The sequence below is a fragment of the Setaria viridis genome, chromosome 7 (assembly GCF_005286985.2).
Source record: "Setaria viridis chromosome 7, Setaria_viridis_v4.0, whole genome shotgun sequence".
NCBI classification, from domain to species: domain Eukaryota; kingdom Viridiplantae; phylum Streptophyta; class Magnoliopsida; order Poales; family Poaceae; genus Setaria; species Setaria viridis.
Window position 1 is genome coordinate 20698091 of NC_048269.2, and position 25228 is coordinate 20723318.

A 25228-nucleotide genomic window follows, 5' to 3' on the forward strand; every position below is an offset into this window, starting at 1 on the left:
TTCATTAGCTCAAATTTGAGCCAGCCAGCTTCAAATAAAGAAGAGCGGATGTAGTATTAGTTTGGTGCTGACCAAATGCTTTGGCCATTTTCTATCATCTGAATGAACTTAAGCACAATCAAATCACTATTTTTGTGTTCTCTATGTCACAGCCTCCACAAATCATCCTTGAAATGAGAAAGAAGATCAATTTCTCGGGAGGGGCATCGGGCATTGTCTTTTCGTTTCTGTTTGGTTGTATACGTGCATGACAGTGCTGGTTAATGTGAGTTGGACCGCAGAAGTTACACCACAGTCGCATAGAGATCTTGACAAAAGTCGGATGGTGAATCCAAAATCGTTTTTCTTTCTCGAGATTTTTTTTGTGGGTTCTGCTGCTTGTTGTAGTATATTCTGTGCCCACCGTCGCCAACTCACCGTATGGTTTGGATACGAGGTGCTAAACTTTAGTAGGGTCACATCAAATGATCGGATGCTAATTAGAAAGACTAAACATGAGCTAATTACAAAATTAATTGCACAGATGGAGTCTAATTCGCGAGATGAATCTATTAAGCCTAATTAATCCATCATTACCAAATGGTTACTGTAGCACCACGTTGTTAAATCATGAACTAATTAGGCTTAATAGATTCATCCCGCAAATTAGACTCCATCTGTGCAATTAGTTTTGTAATTAGACTATATTTAATACTCTTAATTAGTATTAAACATCCGATGTGATAGTTGCTAAAGTTTAGTGGGTGTATCCAACTCAGTGATTGATGGTAGCCGGTCTCGTGACTCGATTCCAAGCACGCACAAAATATAGATGAACAGTTGGTCCATCTCTACGTGACGAAATGTGCGGACGCTTCCCGGGCAAGTATTGGGCCACGTCGCCCTCCTTTTGCAGCCGTTAGATCGCAGTCAAGTTCGATCGGACGGTTCTAGCAACAGGCGGTCCTAGCGAACCTTCGGGAGCGCCGAGCACAGCAGAGACTCATGGACCGGCGCCGCAGCCTCCGGCGCCCGCTCCCCTCGCCATGTGCGTCTCCTCGCGGAAGCGAGCGCGGCCTCTGGGCATCGGCGACGCGGTGGCAAGCGTGGTGGAAGCGGAGGTGAGGCGTTCGTGCATGGCATCGAGAGGATCCAGTCGCAGGTGGGCTACGGTGGCTCAACCTCACGCAGCGGGGCGGTCTCCTCTGCTGCGGCGAGCAGCAGTGAGATGACGAGCAGCCGGCGGCGACCCGTGCCTCACCTCGACCTCGCTATCCTCGCCTCCGCAGTTTTGACCCTAGGATGCGCGCGGAGGCAGGCCCGAGTGCTCGACTGGGGCTCCGGCGAGTGGAGCTTCCCGCTTGCTCCTGGCGCTGGGGCGCAGCACCTGGCGCCGGGGCAAAGCCACGCGAAGAGCCACATCGCATGGAAGCAGAGGCGTGTGATGCTGGCTGACGAGCTCTGGCTCAGCTGCGCGTATGGATCCGGGGCGCGGCCGAGAAGCGTCACTCGGGGGCTCCGACGCAGGTAATTCGCGTGAAATCTCCGTTCGCGCGACGCCGCCGCGGTGGCCGGAACGTGCGAGGTTTTGTCTCGCGGCGGAGCAACTGCGGTGGACCACGATGTTTTGCAGGGGCACAGAGGACAGAGCCTGTATCTTTGCGCCCGGCAACAGCGAACAGCAAGCATCAGAGGTTCAGAAGCAACTTCCTTTCATGCAGAAGCTGCTCAAAACAACAAAACAGCACGCAGCATTGTAGTATGTTGCAGTCATTCATTACAACCCCGGAACTCCCAAATGAATGAATAATCTATCGATAATCCAATAGTAGAGTCAAAGTTTGCTCCTGATCAACAGCAATCTTTGCACAAATTAAATTGAGAAAATGGCTCATCAATGTCTGAACAAGAAAGCGCTAACACGCACAGCTGCTACCGCCGCCTCCTTCATCCAATTACGCTGCCTTCGTCCCTTTTTCTCATGCGCCCAGATCTCCCTTCCTCCACCATGTTTCTTTGATGCACAACTCTGCACGGCCAAGTGTGGCGTGAATCAAGTATGTTGCCATCAAATAGAGCGTCAGTGCCCTCTCCTGTCCACCAATCTAAAACAAATTTGGGCAACATCAGAAATTCTGATTGGGGTGTTACTGAAACCGTGAAACGTCAATTTTTCCTGATAGCAGTCTCAACTTTGCCCCCAACTTAGAGTACTTGGTTGATGCAGCAATGTGATAATTCGTGTGCTCTTTTTCCTGATATCATGAATTGTTGAGTTAATGTAGTATCTGTAAAATCTGACTTTACCTATTTTATATTAATTACGTTGAAAGACCAAATGCTACATTCTACCATTGTTATATTTAGTTATTTATATGGCCTAGGAGAGTTGGATATATATGGAGCACTTTTGCTCAATATTTTTGCCAACCAGCAAAATATTAGAGAGCAATACAACTAAAGACTTATCCTTTTGCTCAGTAGGTACTTTTAATTAAAAGATCTCCTGCACAACTACAGATCGGACCCACAAAAGGGCGTCAGTTTCTAGTGTGTCTAGAATCTTTTTACTGCCGAATGTATTTCAGGGGATCTATTTGTATAATTCCTTTGTTATTACGCACTGTGCACACACATTCATGCAGAATTGCGGTGCCGGTGCACCTCTGTTTGGCGTTACATACCTGACTTACGCTCTTCATCGTTATACCTCAGTTTCTTACTTTCTTCCGCATCAATTGTTATGCAGCGCCCGGGAAAAAAATTATGTATAAATTTATTTTAGATCTTCTGACCAAACCTTTTTTTAGCTTTGACTGTCAATACAACGAACTAATCTGTTCATTCAAGTGTTAAACAAGTCAAACTTTATATATTTTGGTAAACACTTTGTCAAAGGATCTCATTGGATAAATTTATAAAACTATTTTCATATTTCAAAATTATTTCTTCCTGTACCTTTTTGTAAATTATGACTTGTATTGTTGAAGCGAGGGAGTACATAGGTTGATGTTAACACATTAATCATGGAATGGGCTTTCACTGGAGTATACATAGTAACACTTTCCATTTTAAATATTTTTTCGCTAGATATTTTTAATTAAAGTATCATATTAAAAACATGATCATGTTTGATGTCTTAAAAGTGGCTTTTATTTTATTTGAAAACAAAGATATTTCATCTAAAAGCGGAAGTGGAGCAATAGATGTTTTACAACCACCTTCTAATATGCTTGTGGCATATATATCATATCATATATATGTGGCCTTATATCAATTTTGGAAATAGTGTTATAGATAGTGAGGCTATTGATCAGCACTATCTATAGGATTTGTTCATTCATATTTACTCTGTAGTATTTTTTGAAAAAAAATATTCTGTAGTAGTACTACTCTTTTTCTTTTGTCGGTAATCATTCTGTTCTCTTCCGTATTAATGCATTGGTACTTCGTAGGGTAGTACGTTAAACGCTCTGTGCCACGTTTGTTCCTGTTCTATCTACATCAATCGTACGTCCGCGCTGTTTGATTGCTCCCTCTCGGTCCTGTGCCCCGTGTGGCTCCCCGTTGCCGATGGAATTGAGATGGTCATGAGTCACGACTAGTGTACAGTTCTCCCTTTCTAGGGTCTCGGTCAGGTTTTCTTCCTTTACTAAGTTCCTCTCTAATGCGCGGAACAAGATGACTCCTGTAGGTTCTCCATGTGATTATTTGATTTAAGGGCATTCTGTTGTAAATTCAGAATCTAGTGAGCAACATTTAACTTTAAACCTGAAACCACAGATTTGTAGGTCTGCACATTATTTTTCTCAGCAATTCAGTGTCTGTTGTTTCAGTATGCTGAAGATTTAGGAGCTCTATGGATTGGTCCATAGTTTTTGTCCTCTACATGTCATAGTTGTGGCTTTCAATCCCTTTGTGTTAGGAAATACTTGTGATTAAGTTTTGCTAAAAAAAACTTAATTGATTCGATGGTTAATTTCACAGATATTTGCATCGTATAGCGTTTTGCTATTATTCAAGTACAGCCATGAAGAAATATTAGAAAGAAACTGCAGGTAAGTGATATTCTTAATTACACAATTTCACTCCTTTCAATCTGTTCAAAAACTACAGCTATTCTTTTGATTCTAAATAAAGTTAAATCTTCAAGCAAGATGGAGATAAGAAATTGGTAGGTCTTTTGGCCAGCAGTTTTAGGTTCGAGTTCTATGGTGAGTTGTGTGACCTTGATCCACTACAACTGAGATCTATTTTGACTTTTTTGGTGATCGTGCAAGATCGTGTGGTTCTGTCATCTGTGGCAGCAGCAGCAGCAGCAACAGGTCATCGCTTTCGTTCCTTATACTCTTATTACCAATTTGATGATATCATAGATTGCCAATGTTTTGGAAGGGCTTGCTAAGGAGTAGGCATGGCAATGTGCCGGGGTGGAAGAGAAATGCAGAGCTTGCTTCTTGTGCACCCATGGAGTCCTTTGAGAAGATCCACAGAGGGAGCAATTCTGCCATCTACCAAACCAGAACCACAAGGTAATTAAGCCAAATCGACTTGACTTTCTTTTTTTAGTAATTCGAATGTCATTATAATTTCAGCTAATTCCCAGTATGGAGGAGGCTCATGAGGTGATTCTCAGTTTCCTAATAGTAAAGACAAAGCAGAGGTGCTTCTTAGTTTCCTAATAGTGAATACAAGTCACTTCCACAGGATCCTTTAGTATTGTATTTTTCCGTCAAGATGAAGGTGTTAGTGCCATTTATGAACTGCTCCATCAAGTAAATTGCCAAATCAGATAGAGATTGCATTATATTGATTAGACAACAATTCTCAGACTGGTGTTTGCACAATGCAGAAATTCTTGATAGTTTGTCTTGTGGTTTCTTTTATAGGTCCAGAAAAATCGAATCTATGCATTCCTGGAGGTGCGGCAAATCTATCGCAAAATATGTGGTTGATATGGTTTCCTTTGTGGAGCTCTCTTCTTGGGTACAACAGGAGTACTTTGCTGGTAGCTTTCCTACCTTTCTCCTTTCTATCAGTTCTATGATGGATATTGCTTTTATGTTAATTCAGTTTCTCCTTCTGTACATGTCATTTTCAGATACCATCGGCGTAATTGTTGGTTAGTTTCTCCTACTGCAGGTTGCTCCTCAGTGACTGTAAGTCAGATTTTGTTGCATCTCCATGATTTTCGCACTGTGTCCATGGAACATGAAATATATTAAGCACATAGCATCTTGGAGGTGTTGTCCCTGATCCGTAACAATCTAAACAATTCCTGAAGTAATTAACAACATGGAAATAATAAGTGATTTTCTTCTAATTTGTTTTCCTCAATCTGTTTTTCTTATAACCAGGATAAAATAGAAATATTTCATTACTTAAGGTGACAAGGTTAGACAACTATTATTCGGTATGCTGCGTATGCATCTGAAAGTCTAACTTGCTCTTAATTTACCTAAGAGGCATTTAGAAAATTACGTGTGCTGTCCATAACTAAAAGATACGTTGATATGGATACAGGTGGCTCATTATTGATAAAAGGAAGGGCAGTAATTTGGAGCATAAGTGAACTGGACTAACGGATCATCCTTCTCAACAAAGTTGAGGTGCCGTATACACTTGCGATGGCAAGAAAGTCCAGCTTGCCATCAAATCTCGATTCTGTGTTTTGTTTGCGGCGATGTAAAGCCCCGGTCCTTGTGATTGGTGCATTGAAAAGTTCATTCAGCAAATGTTTACTTGTTTTCACATTATATTGTCCTATTGAATCCAATGTGTATTGCAAAATGTTTCATTGCCTGTAGCAACGTACGGGTACGATCCTAGTCTAGACATAATCATATACTTAGGTGCATAGTAAATCTATGTATATTGAAAAGTCAAAACGACATATATTATGGAACGGAGGGAGTACTGCATAGTGACCTAATCGGAGCATCACTCCATAGTCCATAGGCTTCATAGGTCATGGAGTGCATTTAAGAGACATGACGTCTAATGATCTTCATTTCAATTAAGGTAATCTTGGAGTCAAAATATCTCAAGTTTAATCAAATTTATACCATACTAACATTTATGATATATTTTTATAGTATATCTATTCGGTGTCATAAATCTTTGTGATCCTCTCTATAATTTTAGTTAAACATAAAATAGTTTGACTCAAAAACATTGGAACGACTTTATAATTTAAACATAGTTTGAACGGAGGGAGTATCGATCATCCGCACGTTGCCACGTCATGGATTGGTCATGGATTGAGATCGATGCTTGCTTTGTGTGCAATGAGAAACACTTGAAGGCTTGACGAAGGGGAAAAAAACTGAATTTCATTAATTTCGTTTGGGAACGAGATTGTAGCGAAATCGATATAGAAAACCCTGATCAGGCACGACTCAAATCACAACCATCTTTTCAACAAAACAAGGTTATCAGGGTCATCATCGACCTCGCGACCTGCCAACGTGTCCGGCCTCTGTTCCCACGCGGTGACGCCACGCCCATCGGTCGGGATCACGTGTCGACGGATGGTCGCAGGCACTACAGCAACAACACGAGCCCATGCCCATCGCTGTGCCTGTGCGCGCGTAGAAGCCATCGGTAGGTACCAACGATGATAGGTGCGCGCCGGCCGCCCTCGGCCGGCCTCGTTCGCATCGCGCACGCGCGCAGGAATGTGATCGCGCGAGACCTCAGGCAAGGCAACTGCCCCGTTCGGCCGGGCTCCCACCAGCACCTAACGCCACGTTCAACTAATCCGTTTGACGCCCGGCGATGGATCCCCGGAAAAAGGTGTATACAAGGAAAGGAATTGCAGCGCCACCTGCACACGCATGTCCGATGTCAACGCTCGCTCCCCCCGCCGCGTTTACGCGATCATCACACGCACGCACAGCGGCGTCCTGTTGAGTGTTGACACGCATGTGCCACTCGTGCATCACATGCCAGCGCGGTATATATATGGAGCGTGCCAAGGCGTCCTCGCTAGTTGCACCAACCAAAACCCCAGCTGAAAAGCTCTAGTGTCAGTGCTCGCTGAAGAGCCTTCTGCTTCCGATCCCGTTCTTGCACGGACGCGTGCCGACTCCTGCTGGCTTCATCGGTGGTGCGGCGGCCAGGGTTCAGGTTCGGCCATGGCTCTGGACGCAAGGACCCTGAGGGCGGCGTCCGTCCCCACCGCCGTCGACACCAGCGCGGCGAGGCCGTGGTCGGGGCCTGGCGGTGCCGCTCCCAATGCGGCGGTGCCAGTGGACGTGCCGGCGCTGTGGGGCGACGAGGGGAGGATGAAGCGGGAGCTGGTGGCGTGGGCCAAGGCCGTCGCGTCCATGGCCATCAGGGAATCGATGCAGCGATAAGATAAGATGACTGCTGATCAAGGCGCGTAACTTCGATGGTACGTTGCACGGTTGCAGTGCAGCGAGGCAACAGCAGTGCACCCTCGCTGTTTTTTTTGGGAGGCCCCCTTTTCCTCTGGGTCCTTTGTTGGCGGAGCGAACCAATTCACGCCACGAAAGCATGGGCCTCGTGGCACCACGGCAGCTGATGGCGTATGATCGGCCTGTACATGTTTTTGGAAAGAAAGGACGCACGAGAATTTCAGATGCTTTGTCCATGTCGTCATCGTTCGAACTTCTTGACGCAGAATATTTTGTATTTCCCGCGTTTCATTTTCGCTCAAATTTACCGGCAGTTGCCCTGTTGATCTCTGGCGACTGTCGACCATTTTGGTGCTGTGGGAGAGAGAAACCGCAACCAACGATCGATCACAGCTCGCTGGTGAGAGCACGACAGGCCGGGCACTGCTCACTGTCACCACCCTCGTCCTCTCCCGAGTATATGTTTGATCGACCGCCCGCCTCCGGTTCCGCGCGTAACCGGACGCCACCGCAGCCCATGGAATCATGTTCCAGTTCCCGAACAGTTGCTCCGCGTTGCGCACGGGCGCACGGTTGACGGCTGTGCATCTGCGCTGCGCGGCATTTCTCCGACATTATTCCCGCTCTCTTCGTCCAGCAAGCGGTTCTTGGCGCCCTGGAGATGACGGAGGAGGAGGGCGGCGAAGCAGAGGCTCGGAGCGGCGCGAGGTACCTCGAACTAATAACGAATGAACATGCAGGGGGTGCCCATTTGGCTAGTGGTGCTAGAGACCAAACCTCAATGCTATGGTAGGATGGAAGCAGCTCGAGATGCGACACGTGCTGCTCGGCTCGAGGAAGAACGACGCGTCCGCCAACAACAGATCCGTTTGAAGGGCAAGGAGGATGAACTGTAGAGATGGCGCGACCAGTTAGGTGCTCAAGAGGCAGCACTGAAATGGCAGGAGGACAAATTCGAAGCTCGTCAGGCGCAACTCCTCCGGGAAGAAAAGCGACAGAAAAAGAAGAAAAAGTAGGAGGCATAATGTTCCTCCAAAATAGTGAGGAAGGGGAAACTTTGCCAGTTCACCCAGTAGAACGTTACTTGTCCTCCACCGATTTACATTACCTAAGGCATTTTATCGTAGGGAAGGTGCTCTTCAGGTTTGTCATGTTGGGCACCTCGGATGCCATTGTACTGTTCCTTGTACTGTTATAACATTTCGTCTCCATGTTTCGAGTACTAAGATTGCACATTATTCCCATTATATCGCTCTGCGGCCAGTACAATACTCAAACAGTAATTTCCCTGTTGACGTGAACCCTCATTGAAAAGCTTACATTATAGACTGTAAGGACCCTGTACGTGAAGCCTTCTCAGGCGGATCGAACTCCACACTGATCCCTACATCCCTGCACCTGCAAAACCTATATCTAGCATTTCTCAGGATGATTGAACATGACGGGGTATTGAGCACATGGAGGCGCAGTGCATCTCCATCTCAGCACTCCTTATATTGGACCCCCCTCCCGTATCCTTCCACACCACTGAGCAGGAGGAAGAATAATAGCATCGGAGATGTCGTAGGAGTAAGGGAAGAGGAGGGGATGCTCCTATTCCCACCATCACTTGGCCAAGTTCTTTTGGCCCAACGGAGTATGAGACACCCCTCGAAAACTTCCCTCTGGAGGACAGGGCTAACTACACCCCTCCAAACATTCTTAGGCCTTATGACGACCGCCTTGATGCATGACCAATGTGTCACCATGACATGGCTTGTGTCGTCCAGCTGTATGATAGCTACGGTGATGGAAGCCGACATTTCTTTCGATGCTCGTATGGCTTGGTGAGTCAAATTATTACTTCTTTGCTCTGCCAAAACTTCTCGTGCTACAAACTAACATCACGTTCAGACTTATCTCAATGAAGGAAACTGCCGCTATGCCAACGATCCACCACTTCCTGAGCCAACCCAAAGTACGTCCACTACCTCAGGTGCAAGATCTTTGATCCTCGACCAATCTTCAATCCGAAGTTGATGCAAATCCTTGGGCGGTTAACATCGCAGGTGACTTGATTTGTACCGATCCATGGTGCAGTGCCCCTACCACCACAACAAGGATCGCCCCACATCTCCGCCATCCTCTGGGGGTGCTGGCTACTATGGAGCTAGGCCCTCCCAGCTCTCGCAAAGCCAACTAGCAAGTAGACATGACGCTTTCCCCGACTATTTCAATTACCTAAGGCATGCTAGGTTTAGCAACGGTATTGGTTTAGAATAGTATCCGTACCATACATGCCACTGCAATCTATAATTAATTGTTCACCCTACGGTCGTTGTTGTTCGTATGTTGTGCACGAATTTCGTTTGTGTCTATTGTAATCTCGCTGGAAACAGCTATGTATCTAATGGCCGGGAGTTAATTCATTTTCAATTATTTCCTCGAATCTCTCTACCTCTCTCAAATTACGAAGTTTCATATTCCAACCAAAAGTGACATTTCAAAATATTTAGTGCTTCCAATGTAACTAGATATTTTATTTTTAAAAATTTTAGACAAAATTACACGAAAATAACTATAAACCAGGCTAAATCAGGCCGCTGCTAACTACCGCCGTTTGAAACGGCGGTAGCTGGGCCGCAATCCGGACCTCCAACCGCCGTTTCAACTAGCGGTTTCAATCGGTGGCAAAGGTTTATTTCTGCAAATTTTTCGATTGCCTATTTAGTTCTGCAAATCGTAAAAAAAAATAAAAAAATAAAAAAATTCCTGGTTTGGCAATCCGATTTTTTATGCGTCCAAATCCCGCGCCGCGGATCCGGTGATCTCTCGGGGCCCCGCTGTCCCAGGTTTGGATGAATGTCTGGAGATTGCAACTCAAACAAATCAGGAGCAACAACCATCGATAATATCTGATCTCTCTCTTTCGTAGCAAGGCAGGCGTAGAGATCATCTCCAAAGAAATAAAATACTTTGGAGATTGGAGCAGGACCGAGATAGTTTTTTTTTCAAACACGCACCACAGCGAAACCGATCGACACATTTTTGTATGCTTCCTAGCTATGCATCTCTTAGAAGAAAGCTGCCCCGATCAGTCCAAGTTGGAGAGCTAGCAGAAGTGGTTCAAACACGGATCTTCAACGTGAACTGTCGCTACATATACATAGTACATACGTTCTACATCAAGTTGTCTTTCTCACGACATTTGCTGTTGGTTCTGCTACGACTTGTATATTCGCCTTCATCAGTCCAAGTGACCCATGGCAGTGGGCACCGTATCACAATTCCACGGCTTTGGGTTGGATTTTAGACAGGGTCCCTCACTAACGTGATGCAATAAAATAGCACTAGGCGGATGGGCGCGCCTTGCGTGCCCGTTCCGTATTGTTGTCGTGGGAAAAAAATCGGTTGGAACGGTGTTAGATTCTATTTATGCGCTGGGGACAGCATGATAGGAACAGTGAACACTTTTAGAAGGTGATGTTACAATATAAGACTCTCCTGTCAGTCTCTATTAAATGAGAAAAAAGAGTATTTTTTTAATCATGGGATGCACTCAATAGAACCGTGGCATAGAGATGAACACTTTCATAAGATGTTGTTACAATTTGAGACTAGCCTGTCAGCCCACTTTCATAAGATGCTGTTACAATTTGAGACTAGCCTGTCAGCCTCCGTTAGATGCGGTACATTAACTTGAGGCCTTCCTCGCTTGACGAATGGAAAAAAAATATAATTTTTTAAATCATGGGCCAACCGTGGGTCCCACCAACTAATGTGTGCGGCCCCATCTGAATAGTATGTGGGTTCCACGGGGGTCCCACCGGAATAGTGTGTGGATCCCACATGAACCGTGGTCCCACCAACCAATGTGTGCACGCCCTACCTAAATAGTACGTGGGTCCCACCGAATATTACGTGGGTCCCACATGGACCCCACCTGAACAATGCAGGGGTCCTGCATGAACAGTACCACATGGGGCCACGATTCAAAGGGAGCTCTGAAGTCAGGAGCTTTAATATGGGGGTGTAAATATAGGTCCTGTTTTGCATGGTTCCAGCTTTAGGTGGAGCTGCTACACTCCAGAACTTCAGGTGGAGCTAGCTACACTCCAAAACTTCAGAAACAAAATGGGGTTTTGGCTAGATGGGTGCTCTCAGCTCCAAAACAGACCGATTTCAGTGTAGATTGCCATTGTTGCCCCCCAATTCAAGCCCCACTTGTCATACGCCCCGACGAACAGCTGTGTGCCTGCCTCGAAGATACTGGCAGCGACGTCCTCGCCGTACGCCACGGACGCGCTGCCGCGACCGCCACTGGCGTCATCGGCCACGACGAGCTCGACGCGGAGCTGCGCCCCTCCCTTGTCCACCGTGACGGCCCGGAGGAGGGGCAGATCTCTTGTGGGCGGCCTCGGGGCCGGGGCGGTGACGGGTCGGCGGCGGGGCCAGGCGGCGGCGGGCTGTGCGGCCACGAGGCCGGGGTGGCGACGGGCAGCGGGGCTCGGCGGCGACGGGGGCAGGGCGGCGACGGGCGGCGGGGCTCGACGGCGACGAGCGACGGGGGCGGAGCTCGGCGACGGGGGCAGGCAGCGACGGGTGACGGGGCGGGGCGGTGACGGGTGGGCCTCGACGACTGGCGGGGCTCGGCGACGGCGGCGACGGGGGCGGGGTCGCGACGGGCGGCGACGGGGGTGGGGCGGCGACGGGCGGTGGGGAGGCGGCAGGCGGGGCGGCAACGAGCGGCGGGAAGGCGGTAGGCCACAGGTGACGGGGGTGGGGAAATAGGCACGGGTGGGAGCTCGGGAGGAACGGAATGAAACGTTTTTTTGTGTAACCAGTGGCATTGGTGGGTAATTACCCACCAACTCCACGAGGAGGTTCGAAATAGAGAGTTTTGGAGCAGCAAAAGAGGTGCTCCAAAACTCCACCTCCATTTGCACTACAGCTCCATGGAGTTGGCTGCTCCATGAAGTTTTGGAGTTGAGGTGTTTGGCTAGATTTTTTGGTGGAGTTGCTGGAATTCTGGAGTTGAGCCATACCAAACAGGGCCATAGGTACAGGCCCCATTTGTTTCCGCTTATAAGCAGCTTATCGGTGGAAAGAAGCGAGAATCCCACCAAACGCTTTGCTTATTTCTACCGATTCTCGCTTATGTGGTACGTCATTTCAGAGATTTGAACTACGAGAAGCGAAAAGCGAGAAACGAGAAAATTTTCGTACCGATTCTCGCTTATGTCAGAGATTTGAACTATGAGACGCGAAAAGCGAGAAACGAGAAAATTTTCGTTTAGATTATAATCAAGCATGGCTAGGAGAAGGGTATCAAACATGCCATGGATGCCGTGGTCCTCTGTCCGCTGCTGCATTGCCTTTGTTAAACGAAACTCTCGTCAGACGCCTGTCTGTCGTATCGTACATGTATTACGACTTGTCTGATATATGCGTACGTAGCCAAATAAAAAATGGAAGTGTAATTCTCATGCGGACATTATATTATCGCATTATTGCGTATCACAAGTCGATCAAGAACGATGAGTTCCAGTTTGATCCTTTGATGTAACCCTAGCACTGATCCTCCATGATATTCGCATCTGATCTGCTACTGCGCACACGCGCATTATACAATATATACACACACGTACCTGCCTTCTTGGTGTTCTTGCATTGGCGCAAATGCAAGCCGCCGTTGGACCGTCCGCACCTCAATCACATAGCCCTTGGCCCTAGCATATCTCACCTCCGGCAGCGCGCCTGCAGCCTGCAGGTGTCTCGTGGTGACCATGACTGGCTGCTTTCACGGTCACGACGCAGATCCGGTATTGTAGCTGCTGCTTGATGCTCCACGAGCACGCATAAACTATAGATCCCCCGTACTCGTATTCTACTATTGGCCCGTTCATTGCTGGATGCCTGGATATGCAAGCCTGGCCGAGGCCGATCTGGAGATCTGCAAGCCTCTCCAGATATTCTCGTCTGACCAGCGCATGTGCCCTCGTGGAGCAGTCCATGACTGAAGAAACTGCAGCGCCGGTCTCGTGCTGCCGTAGAATATGGCTTTCTGGCGCCGGATGGGGAAGACTGACGAGGTGTTGCTCTCGCTCTCGCGACTTGCGCGTTCATCGCGACAACGTACATCGCGGCAAAGTCTAACTAAGAAGCCGTACCTGAATTTTCCATTATGTGGACTAATCCCCGGAACCTGCCTGTTTTTTTCTAGGAGTACGTAAGATGATTGATGAAGTGACCTTACTGGGGATCGGAGGAGCTGCATTTTCCTAAACCAAAAAAATCGGAAATCTTGCACTCAGCTTGTGCCCATATTTTTTTTTTTCAAAAATGAAATTGTCTCCGACCGCACGTAGCTAAAATCTTACAAAATTCTTAGGAAAAGAGAACACAAACGAGCTGGTGCCCATGTACCAAGTTCCTTGCTCAAAGGAACGCCGATCAAGATCGTAAAATATTCTTGCGGATAAATTTCCGTTTGGAAGTCATTGATACGTGCAAAGCTCCGCGCGAACTTGATGCCACGCGAGTCCAGTGTCAGCGACAGATACAGTATTGCCTCGATTGCAATCGGTTGCTTTCAATTAAGTATTGCCTCGACAGATCAGTATTGCCTCAATTACAGTAGCGCCAATCGAGTGGACTCGCGTGTGACCATTTGGTTGCTTTCAATTGAACGATAGCACAGAAAGCATATCTTAATCTTCCGGTCAGAGAGATGCTAGCAGCTCGCTCTACCTCTATATATCACCTTACATCCACCCAGTCTTCCTCACACAAGTGTTCCAAGCCGGCACAAGTACACTACCTGCATATCGCTGCACAGTGCACGGGCGCGGGTCGACATGGGCTCTATCGCCGCCGACGCTGACCGGCCGCACGTCGTGTGCGTGCCGCTCCCGGCGCAGGGCCACGTGACGCCGATGCTGAAGCTGGCCAAGGTCCTCCACCGCCGGGGCTTCCACGTCACCTTCGTCAACTCCGAGTTCAACCACCGCCGCTTCCTCCGCTCCCGCGGCGCCGGCGCGCTCGACGGCCTCCCGGGGTTCCGCTTCGCCGCCATCCCGGAGGGCCTGCCCCCGTCCGACGCCGACGCCACCCAGGACGTGCCGTCGCTCTGCCGCGCCACCATGGAGAACTGCCTCCCCCACTTCCGGAGCCTCCTCGCCGAGCTCAACGCCTCCCCCGACGTGCCCCCGGTCACCTGCATCGTCGGCGACGACGTCATGAGCTTCACCCTGGAAGCCGCCAGGGAGATCGGCGTCCCGTGCGCGCTCTTCTGGACGGCCAGCGTCTGCGGATACATGGGCTACCGCTACTACCGCGACCTCATGGACAAGGGCATCTTCCCGCTCAAAGGTTAGAAACCACAAGGACTCTGTCTCTGTCTCGTGCGTTGCCGCGTTTGCTAGTGCAGGCAAGTGCTCACGTTTTCTGGTGGGGATCGATGCAGATGCGGAGCAGCTGACGAACGGGTTCTTGGACACGCCAGTGGACTGGGCGCCGGGGATGAGCAAGCACACCCGGCTCAAGGACATGCCAAGCTTCATGCGCTCGACGGACCCCGACGAGTTCATGTTCCACTTCGCCCTCAAGGTGACGGAGCAGATAGCCGGGGCGGACGCTGTCATCCTCAACACCTTCGACGAGCTCGAGCAGGAGGGGCTCGACGCGATGCGCGCCACCATGATCCCTTCCTCCACGTCCATCCACACCATCGGCCCGCTGGCCTTCCTCACCGAGGAGATCGTGCCGCGGGGAGGCCCGCTGGACACGCTGGGTTCCAACCTCTGGAAGGAGGACGTCTCCTGCTTTGACTGGCTCGACGGCAGGGAGCCCAGTTCGGTGGTGTACGTGAACTACGGCAGCATCACCGTGATGACCAACGAGGAGCTGGTGGAGTTCGCGTGGGGGCTCGCCAACAGCGGCCACGACTTCCTGTGGATCATCCGGCCGGACCTCGTGCACGGCGACGCCGCCGTGCTGCCGCCGGAGTTCCTGGAGGCGGTCGAGGGCCGCGGCCACCTGGCGACCTGGTGCCCGCAGGAGGCGGTGCTGCGGCACGAGGCGGTGGGCGTGTTCCTGACGCACTCCGGGTGGAACTCGACCATGGAGAGCCTGTGCGGCGGGGTGCCGATGCTGTGCTGGCCGTTCTTCGCCGAGCAGCAGACCAACTGCCGGTACAAGTGCATGGAGTGGGGCGTGGCCATGGAGATCGGCCACGACGTGCGGCGGGAGGCCGTGGAGGAGAAGATACGGGAGGCCATGGGTGGGGAGAAGGGAAAGGAGATGCGGCGCCGCGCGGTGGAGTGGCGGGAGACGGCCCTGCGCGCGACGCGGCCCGGCGGGCGCTCGTACGCCAACCTCGACAAGCTGGTCAGCGACGTGCTCCTCTCGGGTGGCAAGAGTTCTTGATCTCCAGGTCTCCACACGGGCTTTCCTTCCACAAGGGTGCCCCCCTCCCACCGCGCACCACCTTTCGATGTGTGTCGTGATTCGTGAAACGAATGTGTGAAACCAAGAGTCAATGCATATGCACCTGATGGGCGGAGGTGCCGTTAGTGAAAGAAGCCTTTTATTGTCACATAGTAGTATTGTTGTGTGTTTATCGTATGCAGTGTATTTTGTTCAGGTGAGATATTGGAACATGTAAGGCCAGATGAATTTGCATGTTTTTAATATATTTATGGAATTGCTATATTGTGCTTTCTACGCACATTGCAATTGTTTACGCAGAAGAGCAAGCACCGACGCGGATGGCCGGACTTTACCAACATTCAATCTTCACATTCTTCTCCAACAGGATGAGATGAAACACCCCCTTTCCCCTCCATCTCCGGTAGATCAGGATTTTTCTTGGGGTTAGGGTTAGGGTTAGGGATTTATAATGTTCCGGGGCTTTGAGAGGAAATGCTGGGGGGAGAAGAGTTGGCTGAATGAAGGAAGAAGCATGTGGTCTGATGCTTGTATGATTCGAGTACACAGCGTGATGTAAAAAAATATATGAATTAACGGATTCGAATATGTGTTGTTGCATGTGGAGTTCCTGCCACTAGATTCTTTCTTGGTCGCAGTTCAAGGCATCACGCAAAGTCTGCGTTCGTCATATGTATGCGGCCTACTAGGCCCACGACAATTTAAAACCCATGCAACCTGGACCCATTTCCCTTTTGCATCATGCCTAAAACCAAACATTATTTCCCGGCCCAAAGTGCCCAACCTGGAGTACTAGTTACACAGGTCTACGTACACACAGGCCTTGTGTGGCCGGGCTGATGTGCTCCGGCTCCGGCCACTGTAGCACGCAGAGGAGCCGGAGTCCCAAGGAGCTGCATCAAACTGGGCCATAGTACAGCGCCCTTTTATGCTTTGGCATCAAAAACGGCACGAGTGGCATGTGCTAATCGCTCACCTTTCCACTTCCCGGAGGCAGAAATTTTTTTGCAATTCTACCGCGACAACATATAAACGACAGTGTTAGATTGGTTTGGACACTACGGTCGTCGTACAATTTCAGCCATTGGAGGAGCGAGCCTCCGTGGTCACACACCACACCACGTACGTATAGAGCATTAGAGCTTGAGAACGACGTTCCGATATATGGGTACAGACGTACAGCACGTCTTACCTAGGGTTACTTCAGCGGCAAAAAAAAAAATGCTATATCTCCAGTAAATTAATAAGAGAGAGATCGATGGACACGGACTCAACAACACTCTCTGTCAGCAGCTAGGCCGGACCGGATAAAACAAGATTATTCTAAGCCAACGACCTCAAAAGTGGCGACAACCTCTCATAGGTTCACACGCGGGGACGCCCATCAATCGGGGTGCGGTTCAGCCATTGTCACCTCATGTGGCTGGCCTCCAGCCTCGATGAGCGGCGTGATCATTTAACCGTGCCAGTGAAAGAACCGAGTGGAGTAATAGTTTACTAGAGTTGGTGATATCATCCACATGTAAGAGAGTCTGAAAACTAAAAAAATCATAACTCTGGAATCGAACATTCAAATCAAATTTTGATTGTACCATTAAATTTATTATAACAAGAATTTCGATTGTACCATTAAATTTTTTATAACAAGACCACCTGACTATGTTTGAGAATATTTCAAAAAATATTTTTTTATACGGATTAATTAGTTATGAATACTGCGAATAAATACTTCAACACCACGAACAAATAATTATTTTCTGCGAACAAAAAGTTAAACATGTTTTTAAGTTTATATTTTTTACTTGATGCGTATGATTGTTTTGTTCCACAAGTTTGTATAATTTGTTACACATGTATATGTCTCACAGAATATGCTACCTTGATTAAAAAATGTGAATAAAAAAGTTCATTCAAATATAGTTCACCACGGGCGCGATTATATGTCACCCAAGGTGACAATTCTGCACTTGTCACCCTCTATATGTTCTGTCCACCACGTGCGTGTGCACAGATTAGTGGGCTACTTTTAGCCCAATAATTAGCGCTTGAAGGAGCATGTACCCACTTAATTAATCACATGGTGGTGAAGGATGCGTGCAACAATTAGTGAAAAGAAAAATCGTGCAAGTAAGAGTTAGTGGAAAGAGCATGCATGCATGCTAAAAAGACAGAAATGATGACCTAACCCACGTGCATGTAAATCTAAAAACTAAATTTTAGTTACACCATTATGTTTATATTACGATCGATCTTCAAAATAAGACCCCACTTGACTGTGTTTTGATAATATTTAAAAAAAATTAACATACACATTAATTATTTCTAACTAATGGGAACAAATACTTGAACACTACGAACAAATTACTATTTCATGCGAACAAAAAATTAAACATGACAAACAAAAAAGGTACGACGTGAAAAAAATATTGAACATCACGAACATCTGATTGTGTAGGATAAAAAAGAAACCGAATCATAGTGAATAAATAAATCCATATCATCGAAACTTAATCTACAAAACTAAACAAATATTTTAATAAATCAGTCTAAAAAACTAGAACCACACGCAAACTAGTTATTATTACTGACGAATAATTGAGTTTATAGCGATAAAATAATTTAACATTATGAACAAATATTATAACAACACAAACAAATTATTTTTACTATCGAACAATTTAGTATATTAAGCAAACAAATATTATAAAAATAAGAATAAATAAGTTTATAAACAGGAACAAAATGCATACGCAAATTATAAATATAAATTAAGAAATAAAGAAAAGAAAAACAAGTGGAAAACGAGTAAGAAATAAATTGAAATAAAAAATAAAACAAAAAATAAGAAAAGGAAAAACAAAAACAAAAAGGGAAAATAGAAAAGGTTAAAAATAAAAAATAAAACAAAATAAAATAAGTCATTATACCTAATTTGGCATGTGCATATGTGCATGCAGGTATGCGGTATTAGCACCAAATATAGCTAATAAATAGGGTAATCAAGATTAGTTTTATCTCTTGTTAGTTGGTTCTAAGGTGACTTATTTTATGGGATGGAGGGAATATATGTAAAACAAATCTACGAACTCACAGGACTAATTTGGATACAAAATAACCTACCTAAAATAAGGAAGAAAAAATAAAACGGAAAGGAAAAAAAATCATATTCACGTGAGAATGGAAAAAGGAAAAATAAAAGAAGAAAAACTAGAAAGGAAATGAATAGAAGAAAAAAAGAAACGAAAAAACATGGAAGAAGAAAGAAGCGTAAAACGAGAAGGAAAAGTATCGGGAATAAAAAGTAGCCAATGAAAAGATGGATAAACAGAAGGTAGACAGGAAAAACCATAAGAAACAGCAAGAAGGGAAATAAAAAAAGAAAGAAATAGGAGAAGGAGAAAATAAAAAAGTAACTTGTTGGGCTTTGACATGCTTGCATGTACAACCATATAGCAAATCAGTAGCAATGCACATGCATCAAAAGAAGAGGAAGATGAGATAAAAAAAAACTCATGCAATAGTCACTCTCATATCATGACTTCAGCTGTCAGATCTCAAATGACTCACTTCTCCTTATGTCTGTGCATGCGAATAGTTAGGCGCCTCACATATATGGTTGTGGACTGGTGCAGCAATTGAAACCAACATCCCGGTACACGTTCTTTTCGACAGGTGAATAATCATAGTATATGTACAGCTTTTCCCCATCGATCGGGACGCGTCGATGTTCCCAAGTCCCAACGATCCCCGGCCCGTCATCGTAAGTGTATGCCACGCAGCTTGCGCGTGCACTGCAGGAGGGTCTTATTGATTGCTATGTGCACAGGAGTGTAGCACTCGTGCATCACGTTGCCCGCGCTCGCGTCGCGTGGCACCGGTATATATTGGGCGTGTCAGATAAGTGTCCGTATCGCACCATCGAGGCTGTAGCTTGATTAGCTGCACAGCGGAGACACAAAGGCGCACCTTGGTGGCGCGGCTTGTGGTTCGCGGCCATGGCTTTGGATGCCGAGGCTCTGCGGGCGGCAGAGGCCGCCGTTCCTGGCCTCGATGGCGCCGGCACCGCAGTTCAGTGGTCGTCTGGGGAAGGCGGCGGCGCTTCGGCGGCGATGATGGTCCCCGCTGGTGTGCCGGTGGTGCTCTGGAGCGACGACGACAGGAAGATGAAGCGGGAGCTGGTCGCGTGGGCCAAGGCCGTGGCGTCCATGGTCGTCAGGGACTCCATGCATTGCTGAAGGAGCCTTGTTTGCTGTCAGGCATGATCCATGGGGCTGGTTCGGCGCGCGGTCTCCATGACTCTCAGTTCACCCATTCCCGGCTCGATCCGCCATTGGTGGCACACCTTGTTTCTTCTTTTTTTCACGAGCCATTTCTTCTTGGTGGAGTTGATCAACTAATTAATAGCCACGACGAAGATTGCCCGTGTTATGATCTATTGATCATATGGATTGTACACATACTTCAGAAAGAATCAAATAATAGACTATATTTTCGCAGAGTTTCACTAGAGGCGAGGTTATTAGCACAGAGTAAATAAAATGTGGTGTGCTGATGGTATATGTAATGCCATCTTCTTGTTCGCGACCTTTGACCGGATCCAGGATAATTAGGGGCCAAATAAAAAAATATCATATTGTCAATTAAGGGTCAAACACAATATCGTTGACAACCAAATCTGACATGAAAACAGGAGGACCGTCCTGACTTTTTTGGTTGACACCGGTGTCTTTTTCTGACATATGTTTTCTTATCCTAAAAGATTTACAAGTGTCAATTCTGAAGGTTTTTATTCGTGCTGAATTTACGAGTTTCGGTTAGCAAATGGTCCAGTCCAGGCCGCTCCCCGTGACCGTAAGGAGCTACTGTCACGCTTAGTACTCATGATGATCGCTTGCCAATGTGAAGGTCATTGTCCTGACTGCAGTGCTGTGGTTAAGGGCCTTTCTGACAGATTTTAATCTACTTCAATATGAGTTTCATTTTTAATAAATAATGTACCATATAAGAAAAACGTGATGAGATGGCAAACTGGCAATACAGAGTTACGAAGAATCAGAGAAAAGGAGTTTCATCCAAATGAAATAGTGTACATTATTTCCAAGTTATTGAAAAGCATTCAATACCGCACTGGCGTGACCCGCTCTGATCCGTGCGGCTAGTTTCATATGCGTCGGCAGATTTTCAGATTGACGAAGTCACCACAGACGTGCGTTGTCAATAGGCACGTCACCGACCACTAAAATAATAGCGCATATTGATTCCTGAAATAAATCTAAAAAATACGAGCACACATGTCAAGTCGAGGACTGGTACTCGGATGTACAGGTTTCACCGCAAGGAAGCTGCTTAAGCCGAGCCATAAACGAGTAGTTTTATTGTGAGTGATTACATATATATAATTCATATGGTAAAAGTATAATGTAACACTTAAATGAGATGCCTTGCGGTCAACGTGGTTGTTTAGAAGCGACCGGCCTGGGCACAGGAGTGCTAAGAAAAAGACAGAGACGGAAATGAAACAGGAGAACTCTACGATCCCATGGTCAGAACATATACAGCCTAGTACCTGACATTAAATTTGATTTTGAGGGGCCGGGGCATGTATATTTGACAATGTAACGCGACGACGCTGACGAATCAGTCGCAATCGTCTCACGTGGACACCTGGTAGTAAAGTACTTCGTAAATCCAGGGCATGCCGGCCACACCTTGCCTAAACAAGATTATCCCCACCCTCCAGCTGCGGCTTGGGCATTGGATCTCTCGAACTGCCAACGGCCTCAGTTCACACTCAGTGGCTTGGCGCGGCTTGGCGCCACGCTAACTATCGGTACGCGTCGGTCGATAGCCCCAACGCCCGGCGACGAGAGCGTCATCTCACGTTCCATCGCTGTGCCTGCAGCGCGCGCATGGAATAGAAGCGTCGATCCCCCGGCCGGACGCCGCAGCTGACCGCGACGATGATGCGACGTGTGATCGCTCAGGACCAACCAACTCCGGCGCAACCCCAGCCGTCGGATCAGGGCCCCAGCACGAGCGTGGTCATGCTAGTCCGCGAACACCTAGCTAACACGGGCGCCTACATACGTTTATAGCTCACCACCACCCAAACCCGGCCAACCACTCCGTTTGATTTCAGCGTGTGTCGCGCAGCGATCTCCGGAAAAGGTGACCGCGACAAGGATGCGCCACCCGCGGTGAAAGCAGCGTTGCGCGTCCGCGGGTCGGACGGGACGCGTGCTCACACTCGCATCGCACGTTTGGCGGCCGTGCATGCATCGACGTGTTCCCCAGGCAGCGCGCACGTAGCAGTAGGATATATATTCTGCTGGTGCGCGCACGTGCTACTCGTGCATCACAAGGGCCCGGGCCTTGCCACTCCTGCACCTCTGGTATATATAGAGCGTCTCAAGTGTCCTGCTGGTTGCATCATATCCAACCAACCGAAGAAGACAGTACAAGCACAAGAGCCCAGAGCAGCAGAGCTAGTTTCTTCCGAGTCTCCATTTCTCCCTGACGCGAGTTGCTTGGTGCTGGTGCGGTTGCTCCAGTCGTTCAGCCATGGCTCTGGACGCGAGATCCCTGCCAGCGGTGTCCGTCCCCGCCCTGGACGACGTCGGCGACGCGAGCCCGTGGTCCGGGAACGGCCGCGGCGGCGGTGGCGCTCCGTCGTCCGAGACGACGACGGCCGTGGACGTGGACGTGCCGGCGCTGTGGAGCGACGAGGGGAGGATGAAGCGGGAGCTGGTGGCGTGGGCCAAGGCCGTGGCGTCCATGGCCATCAGGGAATCGATGCACTGCTAAATTGCGCGCTAAGCAGTAATCAAGCACGCAATCATTTGGGGGCAGCGAGCGAGGAAATTAACTAGATCCTTTTTTTTCCTTCTCTTATCTGTGAGTCCTTTTCTTGGCGGAGCGGATCAATCTACGCGACGAAGAATGGCCGCCCTCCGTGGTGGTGCTTCTTCCCGGCCATGTTTGTTGTTCGATCGATTTGTCGATCGGCCTGTACATGATTTTTTGGAAAGGATGGAAGAGAATTTGACCAGGATGTATATTTTTCCATGTCCTCGTTGCTCGTTCGAACTGTACGGGGGAAGTTGTGTTCTGGTGACTGATCCCTTCCGACGATCACCAACTCTCTGAGAAACACCGCAAACTGTGACGCCAATCTGTAGATCACACCGACAGTTCAAGCTTGTGTGCGGAGGCAGGCAGCACACTGGTCACTGGCAGCTCATGGTCATGGGTGGCCTCTCCATGTCTCTGCAGTCCCAAATAGTAGATGTTTTGGACATCGCCGTCGCCTCTGAAACAAAACATTGACTAATACATTCTAGTATAAAATGTCTAAAAGACATATAAATGATTATGTACATATTAGCGACTGGAGGGAACATTAAAAGACATTTAAAATCCAAGGAGTGTTTTGTTTCCAAATAGTCAAACTTTGCATATCTTGACTATCAGCTAGTAAAACTAGATAGGTACTCATTCCGTCCCAAAATGTAAGTATTTGTAGTTCGTCTTAAATCAAACCATCTTTAAGCTTTTAAAAAAAAGAACAATGATATTTAAGATATACAGTTAGTATTATTGGACCCATTATGAATACATGTTCGTAGCGTACTTGTTAGATTTGTTAGATGTTGTTTAGTTGGATCCATCATGAATACCCGATTTCTTTCGAGGAAATGACTGATGGAAATGCACTAAAAGCTTGAGATCCCAAGAACAAGTAACCAATGACTGACAAGGAAGGAGAAGAGGGAGATGGGGGTAGGGGAAGAACAAACTGCGGATGTCGACTCCATATGCCCCCCTGGTATCTGTTCCACACCAGCACGAGTCAACATCTAGCTTTTCCCCCCAATTGTTTTCACGAGAGGATAAATTTGACTACAAATTCGACGTCAAGCGATTCACAGCCATATAAAAGTTCTAACCAGTGCGGCAGCGCCACCTTGCTAAACTAAAGAAGATTGCCCCAGCTGGCAGCGTGAGCTGCGTGCCAACGACCTCACCAGACACCAGCAGTGACGCCATTGGACCGGGACGCTTCGGTCGTCGATGAACACAACTCTGCCTCCGCGCTCACCACACTGCGCGCTTGATTATTTCAGCGCGTTTTCGGCTCTTCGCCCAGCGACCTTCGCAAAAAAAAAAAAAGGAAAAAGAAAAGGAAAAAAGAAGAAGAGAGAGTTGACAAGCTAGGAAGGAACGCGATGTCAGCGTCGCGGTTTTTGGTTGCGCGTACGTGCTTCCCTTCCAGTATGATAATGTAGTGCTGGTATATATAAGCACGTGGTGCTCGTGCGCCCTTGGTACATACTCTACATATACAGCGTGCGTCGAGTGTCCTGGTTGCACACTTGCACCAACCAACCCAAGACAGCTTATCGGCTGCAGCGCAGAGCCTCTTCCCTCAAGTGTGCTAGAGCGCTTCCTGCCCTTCTCCTTCTCCGTTTTCTGAAGCTACGTTCACGTCAGTTCTAATACGGCCATGGCTCTGGACGTCGGTTCCCTGCTATCGGCGGTGCCCGTCCCCGCCCTCGACGCCGGTGACTGCAGCACGCCGAGGCCGTGGTCCGCGGGTAACGGCGGCGGCGAGGCGGTGTCCGGGGCTGTGCCGGTGCTGTTCGGCGACGACGAGGCGTTGAAGCGGGACCTGGTGGCGTGGGCCAAGGCCGTGGCGTCCATGGCCAGGGAATCAGCGCAGCAGTTCCGGTGCTAATTGAGGATTCATCAGGCTTTACTGTTTCGTGTAGCGAGGAAGTACACTGCTCCTTTTTTCTGAGTCCTTTCTTGATGGAGCCGTGGTGGTTCTCAACCAGGCAACCAAACCATGACCATTGATCATTCGGCTTGTAGCCTTTGTACATGTTCTCCGCAAGGATGTTTCAGAGTTTTTTCACCCATACACGGTACACCCATGTCCTCTGGAACTGTCTTGTCCTACAAAGCCACAATGTTTTGGTTTTCGCTATCCCCCAATTTGGCGGCTGGGTTTGGCTGTCTGCGGTCTGCACGAAGACTGGGATTGTGCTATTGATCACTTCTCACTACTGACTATCGGGATTGCCCATCGAATCCAATAAATCGCGTTCCACTTACACAAGGTTCTATTTCAACAATCTAACTTACAGCCATGTTGCTTATGAAATCCCCCATTAGAAATGGCCTTATGAACGAAGGAGATCAAAGTTTTTCAGCCATAAAAAAGTAATGGAGGGGTTCCACACTCTCGATGTGCTGCAAGTCAAGCAGGCACTATTTCCACATATTCTTGCCTGTCCATGGGAATTCTTCGGGTATTATCTGTCATTTCCTCCACGCGTAGCACGGAATGGATTTGGTAGGGGGAAGACTTTTGTAAACTTTTTTGTTATATAACCTTGCAACTATAACTATCCAAATGTCAACTCTCAACCTACTCTCACAAA

The 25228-nt window shown here is 47.9% G+C and overlaps 1 protein-coding gene and 1 long non-coding RNA gene across 2 annotated transcripts; both read left to right on the forward strand.

Moving 5' to 3' along the window:
• The first annotated feature begins 4269 nt into the window (after nt 1–4269).
• On the forward strand, nt 4270–5750 carry LOC117862382 (uncharacterized). Its single transcript, XR_004641983.2, has 4 exons — nt 4270–4511; nt 4869–4987; nt 5081–5138; nt 5503–5750. It is a non-coding gene; the product is annotated as an uncharacterized lncRNA (long non-coding RNA).
• An 8359-nt stretch (nt 5751–14109) lies between these two features.
• On the forward strand, nt 14110–16047 carry LOC117863003 (7-deoxyloganetin glucosyltransferase). Its single transcript, XM_034746568.2, has 2 exons — nt 14110–14708; nt 14803–16047. Exons 1-2 carry the CDS (start codon nt 14195–14197, stop codon nt 15762–15764), a joined length of 1476 nt encoding a protein of 491 aa, XP_034602459.1. The 5' UTR covers nt 14110–14194; the 3' UTR covers nt 15765–16047.
• Nucleotides 16048–25228: the final 9181 nt, after the last annotated feature.

Excerpts from the sequence above, each read along its gene's own strand:
- LOC117863003 (XM_034746568.2), top strand. The coding sequence starts at position 14,195 with ATGGGCTCTATCGCCGCCGACGCTGACCGGCCGCACGTCGTGTGCGTG. Across the intron at positions 14,709-14,802 it reads GGGCATCTTCCCGCTCAAAG|ATGCGGAGCAGCTGACGAAC; the intron begins GTTAGAAACCAC and ends GGATCGATGCAG.